The 14232-nt window shown below is 47.5% G+C and overlaps 1 protein-coding gene across 1 annotated transcript in view; it reads right to left on the bottom strand.

Moving 5' to 3' along the window:
* mettl2a (methyltransferase like 2A) overlaps window positions 1-147 on the bottom strand; it is a 44172-nt gene extending 44025 nt beyond the window's left edge. The window contains exon 1 of the mRNA XM_038779158.1: window positions 11-147. Within this exon, the coding sequence (XP_038635086.1) occupies window positions 11-108 (98 nt within the window). The 5' untranslated portion in view covers window positions 109-147. The remainder of the gene's footprint in view (window positions 1-10) is intronic.
* Between the last annotated feature and the right edge of the window lie 14085 nt (window positions 148-14232).

Raw genomic sequence — 14232 nt, 5'->3', positions numbered from 1 at the left:
ACATTCTCACCAGGCATTATGTTGAAAAACCAGGCCCGGGTCGGTCAGGTACCGACACCCGAACTGCGGTCTCTGCGGACTGGACTCTGCTTCAATGAGAGCAGCCATGATGGTGGTGTGAAGGACGCCGGGACCGTGGAGGAGTCGAAGGTCCTCCGAGCTTCTGCTATGAAGCATGCCGGGACACTGGAGGAGTTGGAGGTCCTCCGAGTTCCACTGCTGTGCAGCATCAGCAGGTGGAGTGTGCAGTTCAGGGAACCTGAGACAGGAGGAGGGTCTGGCTGACTGATCCTCGTCTCCCATCCCCCCCACCCCCCTCAATATCAATCCCTCAGATTCAGGACAAATCGTTTCCCGTAAATCTTTTGTCTTTTCTCTATTTAACAGGTGTTTGCTATTTATACTCAGGGTGGAGGCAAAGTCCTGTATTCTCATTGATGATAACCTCCATGGTGTTTTATTTTAATACATTTTACGGGCGTCACTGGCCAGGCTATCATTTATTGCCCATCCCTGGTTGTCCTTGAAAAGTTGGTGGTGAGCTGCCTTCTTGACCCTCTGCAGTCTTTGAGATGTATGTACACCCACTGTGCTATTAGGGAGGGAGTTCCAGGATGTTGCCCCAGCGACTGAACAAACGGCGATATATTTCCGAGTAAGGGCGATGAGTGTCCCCAGGTATCTGCTGCTGTCCTTCTAGATAGTAAGACGTCTTACAACACCAGGTTAAAGTCCAAATAGGGGCAGCACGGTAGCATTGTGGACAGCACAATGGCTCCACAGCTCCAGGGTCCCAGGTTCGATTCCGGCTTGGATCACTGTGTGGAGTCTGCACATCCTCCCCGTGTGTGCGTGGGTTTCCTCCGGGTGCTCCGGTTTCCTCCCACAGTCCAAAGATGTGCAGGTTAGGTGGATTGGCCATGATAAATTGTCCTTAGTGTCCAAAATTGCCCTTAGTGTTGAGTGGGGTTACTGGGTTATGGGGATAGGGTGGAGGTGTTGACCTTGGGTAGGGTGCTCTTTCCAAGAGCCAGTGCAGACTCGATGGACCGAATGGCCTCCTTCTGCACTGTAAATACTATGATCTAAACATGTTTGTTTCAAACACGAGCTTCCGGAGCACTGCTCCTTCGGTGAATTCAGGTGATTCACCTGAGGAAGCAGCAGTGCTCCGAAAGCTAGTGTTTGAAACAAACATGTTGGACTTTAACCGGGTGTTTTAAGACTTCTTACTGTGCTCACCTCAGTCTAAAGCTGGCATCTCCACATCATGTCCTAGATGGTAGTGCTCGTGTGTTTGGAAAGTGCTCTCTAAGGAACCTTGGCGAGTTACTGCAGTGCATCTTGTAGATGGTACACATGGCTGCCACTGTTTGTCAGTAGCGGAGGAATTGAATATTTGTGGAAGGGGTAGCAATCAAGAGGGCTGCTTTGTCCCGGATGGTGTTGAGCTTCTTGAGTGTTTAGAACTGCATTCATCACCGGTCGGAGCCAACGGGGGAGAGGAGGGGAATGGAGAGGTTCCTTGACGGGCTTCCTTTCCCGAAGATGCAGGGGGAGAAGGTGGAGGGGTTGGGTGCGCCGATTGAGCTGGAGGAGCTAGTTAAGGGGATCGGGCAGATGCAGTCAGGGAAGGCACCGGGGCCGGATGGGTTCCCGGTGGAATTTTATAAAAAGTTTGTGGACCTAGAGGGCCCCTTGCTGGTGCGGACACTCAATGAAGCATGGGAAGGGGGGACTTTGCCCCTGACGATGTCGCGGGCGCTGATCTCGTTAATTTTAAAGAGGAACAAGGACCCCCAGCAGTGTGGTTCATACAGGCCCATATCTCTCCTCAACGTGGATGCTAAGGTCCTGGCAAAAATCCTGGCCACCAGGATGGAGGACTGTGTGCCAGGGGTTGTGCACGAGGACCAGACAGGTTTCGTGAAGGGAAGGCAGCTGAACACGAATGTGCGGAGATTGTTGAATGTCATCATGATGCCGGCGATTGAGGGGGAGGCAGAGATAGTGGTGGCGCTGGATGCGGAGAAGGCCTTCGATAGAGTGGAGTGGGGGTACCTATGGGAGGTGTTGGGGAGGTTTGGATTTGGTGAAGGGTTCATTAGATGGGTAAGGCTGCTATATGAGGCCCCAATGGCGTGCGTGGCCACGAATAGGAGGAGGTTGGAGTACTTCCGGCTTTACCGAGGGACCAGGCAGGGTTGCCCCCTGTCCCCCTTGTTGTTTGCACTGGCAATTGAGCCGCTGGCGATGGCGTTGAGGGATTCAGAGAGGTGGAGAGGCTTGGTGCGAGGTGGAGAGGAACATAGGGTGTCGTTGTATGCCGATGACCTGTTACTGTATGTGGCGGACCCGGTGGGAGGGATGCCGGGAGAGATGGAGTTGCTAGCTGAGTTTGGGACCTTTTCAGGTTATAAATTAAATTTAGGCAAGAGCGAGGTGTTTGTGGTGCACCCTGGAGACCAGGAGGAAGGAATTGGTAGGCTCCCGCTTAGGCGGGCAGGGGAGAACTTTAGGTACCTGGGGGTGCAGGTGGCCAGGGACTGGGGGACTCTTCACAAGCATAACTTCATCAGACTTGTAGATCAGATGGAGGAGGAGTTCAAGAGGTGGGACATGCTGCCATTATCGTTAGCGGGGAGGGTACAGTCCGTCAAAATGACGGTGCTTCCGAGGTTCTTGTTCCTCTTTCAGTGCCTGCCCATCTTTATCCCCAGGGTCTTTTTTAGGAGAGTGACTAGCAGTATTTTGAGCTTTGTGTGGGCACATGGGACTCCGAGAGTGAAGAGGGTGTTTCTGGAGCGAGGGAGGGATAGAGGCGGGCTGGCGCTGCCCAACCTTCTGGGGTACTATTGGGCAGCCAATGTGTCAATGGTGCGTAAATGGGTGATGGAGGGGGGAGGGGCGGCGTGGAAAAGAATGGAGATGGCGTCATGTAGAGGTACGAGCCTGGGTGCCATGGTAACGGCACCATTGCCGTTCTCCCCTAAGAGGTTTACCACGAGCCCGGTGGTGGCGGCGACCCTAAGAATCTGGGGACAGTGGAGACGGCATCGGGGGGAAACAGGGGGCTCGATGGAGGCTCCACTGGGTGGCAACCATCGGTTCATCCCGGGGAACAAGGATGGGGGATTTAGGGGGTGGCAAAGGGCGGGCATCAGCAAATTGAGGGACCTGTTTATTGGCGGGAGGTTTGCGGGCCTGGGGGAATGGGAAGATAAATTTGGCCTTCCCCAAGGGAACATGTCCAGATACTTGCAGGTAAAGGCGTTTGCTAGGCGACAGGTAGAGGGATTCCCTCTGCTGCCGTCGTGGGGGACGATGGACAGAGTGCTTTCGGGGGTGTGGGTCGGAGAGGGGAAGGTGTCTGACATCTATAAGGTAATGCAGGAGGTGGAGGAGTCGTCAGTGGAGGAGCTGAAGGCTAAATGGGAGGAGGAACTTGGGGAGCAGATAGAGGACGGGACTTGGGCGGATGCCTTGGAGAGAGTCAACTCTTCCTCCTCATGTGCGAGGCTTAGTCTCATCCAATTTAAGGTGCTGCACCGGGTCCACATGTCCGGGACTAGGATGAGTAGGCTCTTTGGGGGTGAGGACAGGTGCATCAGATGTTCAGGGAGTCCAGCGAACCACGCCCATATGTTCTGGGCATGCCCAACACTGGAAGAATTCTGGAAGGGGGTGGTGGGGACGGTGTCGAGGGTGGTTGGATCCAGGGTCAAACCAGGGTGGGGACTCGCAATTTTTGGAGTTGCGGTAGAGCCGGGAGTGCAGGAGGCGAAAGAGGCCGGTGTCCTGGCCTTTGCGTCCCTAGTAGCCCGACGAAGGATTCTACTACAGTGGAAGGATGCAAGGCCCCCAAGTGTGGAGACCTGGATCAGTGACATGGCGGGATTTATAAAATTGGAAAGGGTCAAATTTGCCCTGAGAGGATCAATACAAGGGTTCTAGAAACGATGGCAGCCTTTTCTGGACTTCCTGGCTCAAAGATAGGTATCTTGGTCAATAGCAGCAGCAACCCGGGGGCGAGGGGGAGGGGGGGGGGGTGTTCCTTATTGTAGTGTCTATTCTGTAACTTCATATTGTGTTAATTTGCGTTGTTGTTAAAATGCTGTGTTGTTCATGGAGGTGGGGCGAATGTTTATGATTGTTAATATTATTGTTATTTTTGGTATTTTACTATGGTGCGTTATTGTTGTATAAATTCAAAATTTTTCAATAAAAATTATTTTAAAAAAAAAAGAACTGCATTCATCCAAGCAGGTGGAGTACGCTATTACATTCCTAGGGAGTTACTAGCCATAGGATTCCTAGTCTTTGACCTGACCTGTTAGCCCAGTTCAGATTGTGGTAAATGAAAATCCTCGGATGTTGATTGTGGGGGATTCAGTGATGGTAATGCCATTGAATGCCAAGGGACGATGATTAGGCCCTTCTTGTAGTAGATGGTCATTGACTGGGTCTTGTGTGGCTCGAATGTTACGTCCATTTGTCAGCCCAAGCCTGGATATTGTCCAGGTCTTGCTTCATTTGAATATGAACTGTTTCATTATCTGAGGAGTTATGAATGGTGCTAAATATTGTGCAGTCATCTGTTAACATCCCCCACTTCTGATCTTACAATGGAAGGGAGATCGTTGAAGCAGCTGAAGATGATTGGTCCCAGGACACTACCCTGAGGAACTCGTGCAGTGATATCCTAGAGCTGAGATAATTGATCTCCAATCACCACAACCATTTTCCTTTGTGCCAGGTATGACTCCAACCAGCTGACCGTTTTCTCCGATTCCCATTAACTTTAGTTTTTCTAGGGCTCCTTGATGCCATACTCAGTCAAATGCTGCCTTGATGTCAAGGACAGTCGCTCTCACTTCACCTCTGGCATTCAGTTCTTTTGTCCATTGATGCACAATCAATCACTACTGAAGCAAGATTGTAGTCCAATTGAAGGCTTTAATGAACAAGTAGTTACCCCAGCAGCTCCGGTACAGAATGACTTCTGTGGGTGAAACACAGACTCTTATGCTCCGCCTGCTGGGCGGAACCAGCAGGCAGGTTCTACCACTCATACTACAGTATAAGGTACATTCCACCTAGGTACCGCGATACCCCTAACATAGCCTACCACATCCATGTTTGAACCAAGGCTGTAATAAGGTCAGGAGTCACCTGGAAGTTCCCCTCCTTGTCACTCGCCATCCTGCCTTGGAAATATATCGCTGTTCCTTCAATGTGAATGGGTTAAAATCCAGGAATTCCTCCCTAACAGCACTGTGGGTGAACCAACATGGACTTCAGCGGTTAAAGAAGGCAGCTAGCCACCACCTTCGCAGGCGCTATTAGCGATGGGCAACAAATGATGGCCTAACCGGCGAAGCCCACATCCCATGATTGAATTAAAGAATGGAACCACGCATGCAAATTGAGCTATCTCTGAGTACCAAGCTGGGAGCATGTATGGAGCCCGGGACCGTGTATGGAGCCCGGGAACGTGTATGGAGCCGGGTCTGCACATAAAGTGAATCTATCCACCCTAAAGTGTGGTGCCCAGGCCAGCTTACAGTAACTCCCATGGTCGAACTCGACCTTTGTTAGGCTGAAGCATATTCTCTGCTCCCTTGGATTCCAGTCCTCCAGATATAAAGGCCAGAATTCCATTTGCCTATTTTCTGTACCTGCTGACGAGATTTTAATGATCGATACATCTGGAACTTGTGCCTCCAGGCTTTCTAGCGTTTCTCCGTTTAGAAAGTCCCCTGTGTGGTCCTTTTTGGGTCTCACTGGGTGACCTCACATTTGCCTAAATCGAAATCCATTTCCCACAGTTTGACCCTTTCACTTAATTAATATCTTTGTGAAATTTAATATTTACTCCTATCATTATGTCATTAATAAATTTGGAGATGTGGTTTTTAGCTTCATTGTTCAAGTTGTTATTAAATAGTTACGATCCCCACACAGAGTCTTATCTGGATATTGCAATCTACGCACCAACATTTTACACATGTGTGGTAAACCACTGTTACACCTGCATTAGGTGATGTAAGGTAGGGCCTGTACTACAGGTTCGCCGGTAGCCCCTGCCTGCTGGCTCCCCCAGTAGGAGGAGTATAAATGCGTGTCCTCTATTCAGCAGCCATTTCGCCAGCTGCTGTGGGAGGCCACACATCTTACTGCAATAAAGCCACAGTTGTATCCAACCTTAGTCTTTGTACAATTGATCGTGCATCAACACGTAGAGCTTGGAGTATATATAGAGCCAGGAGTGTGTATAAAGTTGGGTCTGTGTAAAAAGACAGGTATTTGTATAGTGCCAGCCCTTTGTACAGAGCCAAGAATGTGTTTAGAATTGGGTATGTGTATAGAGCTGTGTGTGTGTATAGTGCCAGCTCTGTATACAGAGTTTGGAGTGTCTACAGAGCCGGGTCTGTGTATAAAACCTGGTGTGTGTATATAACTGGGTCTGTATACAGTGTTGGGTCTGTGTATAGAGCCTGGAGTGTCTATAGAGCTGGGAGTATCATAGAATCATAGAATTTACAGTGCAGAAGGAGGCCATTCGGCCCATCGAGTCTGCACTGGCTCTTGGAAAGAGCACCCTACCCAAGGTACACACCCCCCCATCCCCATAACCCAGTAACCCCACCCAACACTAAGGGCAGTTTTGGACACTAAGGGCAATTTAGCATGGCCGATCCACCTAACCTGCACATCTTTGGACTGTGGGAGGAAACCGGAGCACCCGGAGGAAACCCACGCACACACGGGGAGAATGTGCAGACTTCGCACAGACAGTGACCCAAGCCGGGAATCGAACCTGGGACCCTGGAGCTGTGAAGCAATTGTGCTAACCACAATGCTACCGTGCTGCCCCAAATGTATGTATAAAGCTGGGTGTGTGTATAGAGCCAAGTCTGTGTATAGACCCAGGTCTGTGTTTAGAGCCAGGCCTGTGAGTAGAGCCTGCTTCTGTCCATAGTGTCAGCGTAGAGCCAGGTCTGTGCATGAAGTCTGGGTGTGTGTCCAAAGCTGTGTCTATGTATGGAGCCAGGACTGGGTATGGAGCCTGGATCTGTGAATAGAGCCAGTTGTATTAGAGCTGGATCTGTGCATAGAGCCAGGCCTGCATATGGAGCCTGGGTCTATATATAGAGACAGATGAGCTGGGTCTGTGATAATCTTACGATCAACGTTGAAGGATCCGAATATTAACCCAACTCGGAACCAGTCAGGACAGACTTGGATTCTGTTGACTCGGCATAACTCCATCTTGGATAACACCTGGAAACCAGATATAACTCTGGGCGATCTGACCCTTCTTTGCCTTGCTCGCCCACAGACATACCTCATGGCCATTTAACATAAACATCTGCCTGGAATAATCGAAAACCACAAGGTCTGCATGAAACATGTCCGCCAAAAGGCCTAGGCCTCCGATAAACCAAACGCTGTTGTTGACAATCATTGAGTTAAGACCCGAGAACAAAATCACAGTTTGTGGCAATCACTGATTTAGGACATGGGGTCATTCACCATATCTAACGGAGAACGAACAATCAAAAGTTCATCAAGGTCTAAATGTATATACAAGGTCTGCAAGAAAGGTCCAATAGACTCACTGTAGTAGGCAAGATGTATCCTGTGTTCATGATCTTGGGCAGGTGATCTCAGTCTTTCAAGGGGGCAGCGGTCATAAATACCTCATCAGCAGTTTTGAACGATTATCAGGCGAGAGATGTGTCTGGTTTACGTGATCTTTCATCACTGCCAAAGGTCACAGGACCTTCATTGAACACTTAAAATAATAATGCCATTGGACAAACCTCCAAGTCGTGGACGAAGATGATTCGGTAAAGAAAGACTGGAATAAAGGACGGTGGGAGGGGTAATAAGGGTCTTACAAGTATATATCCTTTGCTTTTGCGCATGTAGGCTGAGAAGAGACTGACTAACTCCTTGGGTGAAAGATAGGCAGTCTCCTCTCCTTGCCATCAAAGATCTTCAATAAAGCTTGTGAACAGAACTACCTCCACCTGATCCGTGACAAATTTTTCGAGTCTTACAACATCCTGGGGATTCCCATTGACCACAAGCTGAACTGGGCTAGCCATATAAATACTGTGGCCAGGAGAGCAGGTCAGGGACTAGGAATTCTGTGGGTAACTCACCTCCTGACACCCCACCAATTACAAAGCTCAAGTCAGGAGTGCGATGGTCTACTGTCCACTTGACTGGATGAGTGTAGCAGCTCCAAAGACACTCAAGAAGCTCAACACCATCCAGAACAAAACAGCCCGCTTCATTGCCACCTATCCACCACCTTAAATATTCAATCTCACCACCACTGACACACAGTGCAATTTGCCAAGTCTCCTTAGGCAGCACCTTCCAAACCCAGGACCTCTGCCATCTTGAAGGACAAGGGCAGCAGATACCTGGGAACACCACCACCTGGAAGTTCCCCTCCAAGTCACTCGCCACCCTGACTTGGAAATATATCACCGTTCCTTCACTGTCACTGGGTCAAAATCCTGGTACATCCTCCCTACAGAACAGCGGGTGTACCTACACTACATGAACTTCTGCATCCACTTACTACTGTGCACACACTCCATTTGATACATACCGCCGTGTACACACATTTCAAAAATTATTTTATGAGATGCGTGCATCATTGGCTAGGCCAGCATTTATTGCCCATCCTTAATAACCCTTGAGAAGGTGGTGGTGAGCCTCCATCTTGAATCACTGCAGACCACCTTCTCTTGTTCTTTGAGGTGGGAGAGATTATGGGTTTATGGAGAGCATACTGAAGATGGTGGAATGTGTACAGTGGTGTGTTGTATGTTGGATGATATTGAGTGTAGCTCAGTAGGTCTTATGAAGGCATTCATAGTCTTAGATTGTTCAACAGTATGTATTAACTACTGGAAATTATATACATTGGTACAATAAAGGTCCAAGCTAATTTCTTTGCTCTGAAATTCCATTGAATGCCTCGGATGCAGAAGGAGGCCATTTGGCCCATCGAATCTGCACTGACCCTCTGAAACAGCACCCTACCTAGGAGTAGTCTCTGTGTTTGTTTCTACACGCGGCTCTAGTCCAACACTCTACTGACCCCTCTGCAAGGGTAATGTGCTCTCTTACATCAGTGTGTGGGTGGGACTGTACGCAGTCCCATGTTGACCCTGTATGTACCAAACCCTTATCCTACATGATACAGTTCTGTGTATCTCGAGGTGTGTGTCTACAGGGTTCATATGTAAAGTAAAGAGTGCGGATTATGTTGTGAGTGTTGTGAATAGAGTAGAGATTAGAGCAGTATACTGGACCCATTCTGATTAACACTAACATCCAGTGAAATTGTTTCTTTTGCTTTATTTCAATGTGAAAATCTTGTGATTCAGATATCAGGCGCAGCTTCATCCGCGTAATGTTTTCCAGGAATGATGGAGTTCAGAACAATCATGAAGCCAGTCAGAGAATCCAGATGGTAACATAAAATTACAAAGAGATACTGACAGACGGACTGAACAGGCAAAACTGTGGCAAATAGATTTCAACGTCAGCAAATGTGAGGCCATGTACTTTGCTACTTTAAAGAAGAGACACGGGGAACTTTGAAACGGTGAAAAACTAAAAAAGATAGTGACCCAAAGAGGCAAAGGTTAGTGTCAGATATTCCCAAGTCCTGTCACGGAGGCACACTCCACTCCAGGAACACCAGGCTAAGGTAAATTCACACTCATGGAGAGAAATTATACAACAGTATCTTTATTATATCAGCTGTCAAAATCTATTACAGCTTGATGAAATAAAAAATAAGGTTGAAAGCCCCAAAAGGTTCGACTGAAATGTCCTGATGTTTGGTAATACTTTATAGAATTCCGAAATCAAACACCTTTCGGAACAGAGCCGACTTCTCCATATTGCAGATACACTGCTCACACTCAATTGTCAGCAACAGTCTGTAAGCAAATCCCATCTCCCTCTGAATAATAATAATCTTTCTTAGTGTCACAAGTAGGCTTATATAACAGTGCAATGAAGTTATTCTGAAGTTCAGCTGCAAATTGGTGCTTCCGAATGTCTTGTTGGTGCTAGCAAAACAGGCACACAATTAGCTAAGGAAGCACTGACTAGCCTGACTGACCTGGTCACAATGATTTAAAAAAAAAAAATTTAGAGTACCCAATTCATTTTTTCCAATTCAGGGACAATTTAGCGTGACCAATCCACCCAGCCTGCACATCTTTTGGGTTGTGGGGGTGAAACCCATGCAAACACGGGGAGAATGTGCAAACTCCACACGGACAGTGAACCAGAGACGGGATCGAACCTGGGACCTCGGTGCCATGAGGCAGCAGTGCTAATCACTGCGCCACCATGCTGCTTGGTCACAATGATGAACGCCACCATTCGGTTAAGTCAGGGTCGTTCACTTCTTTAGATGGAGTCTGGGTAGAGGGGAGGATGGGGTTGGGGAAGGGCAGTGGAGGGGTGTTGGAAGAGAATCGGCAGTGTGGGGATGGTGCAAGTGGAGGGGGTGATGTGGGAGAGAGACATGGTAGCACAGGAGCACAGTCATTATCACTGTTGCTTTACGGTGCCAGGGGCCAGGGTTCGATTCCTGGCTTGCATCACTGTCTCTGCAGAGTCTGAACGTTCTCCCCGTGTCTACATGGGTTTCCTCCGGTTGCTCCAGTTTCCTCCCACAAGTCCCAAAAGATGTGCTTGTTAGGAGAATTGGACATTCTGAATTGTTCCTCAGTGTACCTGAACAGGTGGAGTAGTCGGGCGACTAGGGGATTTTCACAATACATTAATTGGTGTTAATGAAAGCCTACTTGTGACACTAATAGAGATTATTAGAAGGGGCATGGTGTAGAGAGGAGAGGGGGCTGATGTGAGGGGAGGGGGCAGTGATGGGAGGGGGGAGGTGTGGGATAGAGGGGGTGGACGAGTAGGGGAGGGGGCACAGTGTCGTGGAAAAGGAGGTCACGGTAGTGTGAGGAAGAAGGGATGTGGGGTGTGTGGGGAAGGGGTGATGTGGGAGTTTGAGAGGGTGAGGTGTGAGGGATGGGGGTGTAGTGTGGGATGGTGGCTTGTTTGTGGGGGGGTGGGGGGGCTGAGGGGGTATTGTGGCATTGCTCAGCCCTCTGCCCACCAGAACTCTCCGGAATGACCCTAATTGTCTTTTTAACCCATTTGATTCTCAAGTTTATGTAATGACAGAATCGTAAATGATCTCTATAACCCCTACCCTATCAATGGGGTTGTTAATTATTTTAAAAAATAAATTTAGAGTATTTGTTTTTCCAATTAAGGGGCAATTTAGCCTGGCCAATCCACCTAACCTGCACATCTTCTGGGTTGTGTGGGTGAAATCCGCACAGAGTCGGGGAGAATGTGCAAACTCCACACGGACAGTGGCCCAGGGCCGGGATTCGAACCCGGGTCCTCAGCGCCATAGTCCCAGTGCTAACCACTGCTCCACCTGCCACCCCTGGGGTTGTTAACTCTTGATGCAGATTTCATTGCATGACCATGTCCCACGTGACCAGAAACAGTCCAATCCTGAGTGTCACAGGCCCAACAGCAGAGAAATATCCAGAATCTACCTCAGATCATGGCTGGTGTCACAATATGGCCCTCATTTATGTAAAGTTAAGATATTATGGTCTGGAGCAGTGTACACTGGGTGAGGGGAATCGAGAGAGAGCGCATATTACTCAGTTAATACTCACCTGGGAGTGATTGATATTCATACTAGCTGCCAGAATACACATGATGTTCTGGATTGGAACCCTGACATATGTGTAATAATCTAAAGTGGTGTGAAACCTCTTGGACTGTGAGATTAATCTTTCCTGTATATAGTAAATGTAACTGTGTTGAAGCACCTCAGTGTGCAGTATGACTGATGTATATAATCTGAACAGCATTGTTCTCTCTTTAATGAATACATTATAATGTTTGTAATGTTCTCATTACTGTATTGAAGCACCTCAGTGTGCATCCTAATCTCTGCAATGACAATTGGAAATGTTTTGTAATGTTTCTTTCAGATATTTCATGAATCAAGTATATTTGGGGAAAAAAGGGTCAAAATGTAAAGCACTCATGTTATTTTTTTAAATTAGTGAACCAGATGGGTTTTTACAACAATGGTTTCATGGTCATCATTAGACTTTTAATTACAGATTTTAAAAAAATTCTAATTTCACCAGCTGCCGTGGTGGGATTTGAACCCCGGTTCCTGGGTCCAGAGCATTACCCTGAGACTCTAGATTACTAGTACAGTGACAATGTCACTACACCACTGCCTGCCTTAAAGCAAAACATTTTGCCACAATTTTACCATGTGCTATTGCTTAAGGATTGATTAAATTTTATGTAGTTTTTAGATAAAACTATCCGCAGTGACCAGGGTTGATCAAATGGTGCCACCGATCCACACAACAGCAGCTGTGAATTGGGAATCTTGCCAATGCCTGTGATCACTGAGCGTTTAGGATTTTCCCCAATCTTCTCTCCCTCTTCTTCCCTCTGAGGTGTTAGTCCGAGATGCCTACCTGTCTCCCCCTCAGGGGGTTGTTAAAGATTCCACCGCACTGTTTTGACAAAGAGTCTGTGGTGTCAAGATCAATATTTATCCTTCGGTCCGCATCACGAAAACAGAGTCTCATTGGCTCTCTGTGGGATCTTGCTGTGTGCAAATTGGCCTTGATATTTCTTACATTACAGTGACTACACTTTCAAATTTGTTCCTTGGATGGTAAGTGCTTTGTGGCAATCTGAGGTGAGGAATGATGGGAAAAATGGCCAACATTGTGCTGTGAGGCATGATGGTAAAAGAGGCCAACAGATTTGTGTGTGTGTGTGTGGAATCTGCAGCTTAAGCAGAATGACTTTCGTGGGAACTGGAGGACAACATCTTGCAACTGGACATTTCACTGATCACACTTTGTTTCGCAACAGCGAAGACAAGGCTCTCTCAAGGATGAATTATTGCTATATACTAACAGAATAGTTTAACCTAAATCTTCTTAAAAGCAGCCGTTTCTAAGATTTGGGCAACGATAACCCTGTGATCAACATTCGCACAACAGGACCCTGAGCTTGAGAACTCTGAGCACACACCCTCCAGAACGAGCCTGGCCAAAGTCGTTCTACCGGGTGGTATATTTTGGCTCATATTGTGAGTCTTGAAACTTAAGTAACTGTTTAAATCAGCACATAACTGAATTCTTAAGTGAGCTAAATAAAGTTGTATTTAAGAAGTAAATCAAACTTGCAGTATCAATTTGTCTGTGTCATCAGTTGATGCCAGCAGAGGGCAGCAACGGGAAGGGTGCTGTTTAAAGGCAAATTCTGTCCTTTGTGTTCTGCAGGCAGTTCCTGACAAAGAATTCAGTTTCACAGGCACCAGCGTGCCTATTCTCTGCATGCCAGCTTATACAGTGAGCGCCAACAGGCTACCTGACCAGGAAGAGCACCATCACAGGCTGACCCCACAACTGGGCACTCCTCTCCCAGTGCCACTGATCAGCATCAGGTGTCCTGCCAGAGTTACTCGCACCTTCCTTGCCCTAAACCCTGGACACTGAGGCCAAGTAGCATCTCAACTGAGGCGCTGGATAAGATGAACAAACTCAGCTGAGCTGCCTTCTGTCCCTGCCAGTGACAGACGTACAATGGCTTTTGTTTCCTATTACGACTCCGGACCAGGCCAAAACAGTTGGCAGGACGTCGGACAGAAACCCCAATATTTTATTTAATTGATAAGACTGTGAGTGAAAGATACTCCACTCCAAGAGCAATTCCATGCACAAATAGGGATATGGTATATTAAAACAAACTTTATTGCTAACACAGTATTACTAACTCTAATACCATGAAGATCATAGCTACCAATTACCAGTTACAAAATGCTTAACAATACAATGAAACACTAATTCCTATCTGCTCTCCTTTATCTCCACTGAAGCAAAACCTATCTCAGATCAAAATCCATTTTTAAATAGAGTTAGCCAACCCAGGAACACTTGTCGTAAAGAGATGGTCTTGGATAAACCACTTGAGAGAGATCCTCCAGGAAACAGCTTGCAGATTATTGCCTGTGTCAAACTGCTGTTTAAACTGCCAGCCTTTTCACAAACTTCTGTTCTGTTCACAGATAAAATCTTTTTAACTAAATTGCTTTGAGAGAAGCTATCCTGTTCA

This window comes from Scyliorhinus canicula, chromosome 19 (assembly GCF_902713615.1).
Source record: "Scyliorhinus canicula chromosome 19, sScyCan1.1, whole genome shotgun sequence".
Lineage (NCBI taxonomy): Eukaryota > Metazoa > Chordata > Chondrichthyes > Carcharhiniformes > Scyliorhinidae > Scyliorhinus > Scyliorhinus canicula.
The sequence above is the reverse complement of the archived record's forward strand: the minus strand, read 5'-3'. Positions and strand labels throughout refer to the sequence as shown.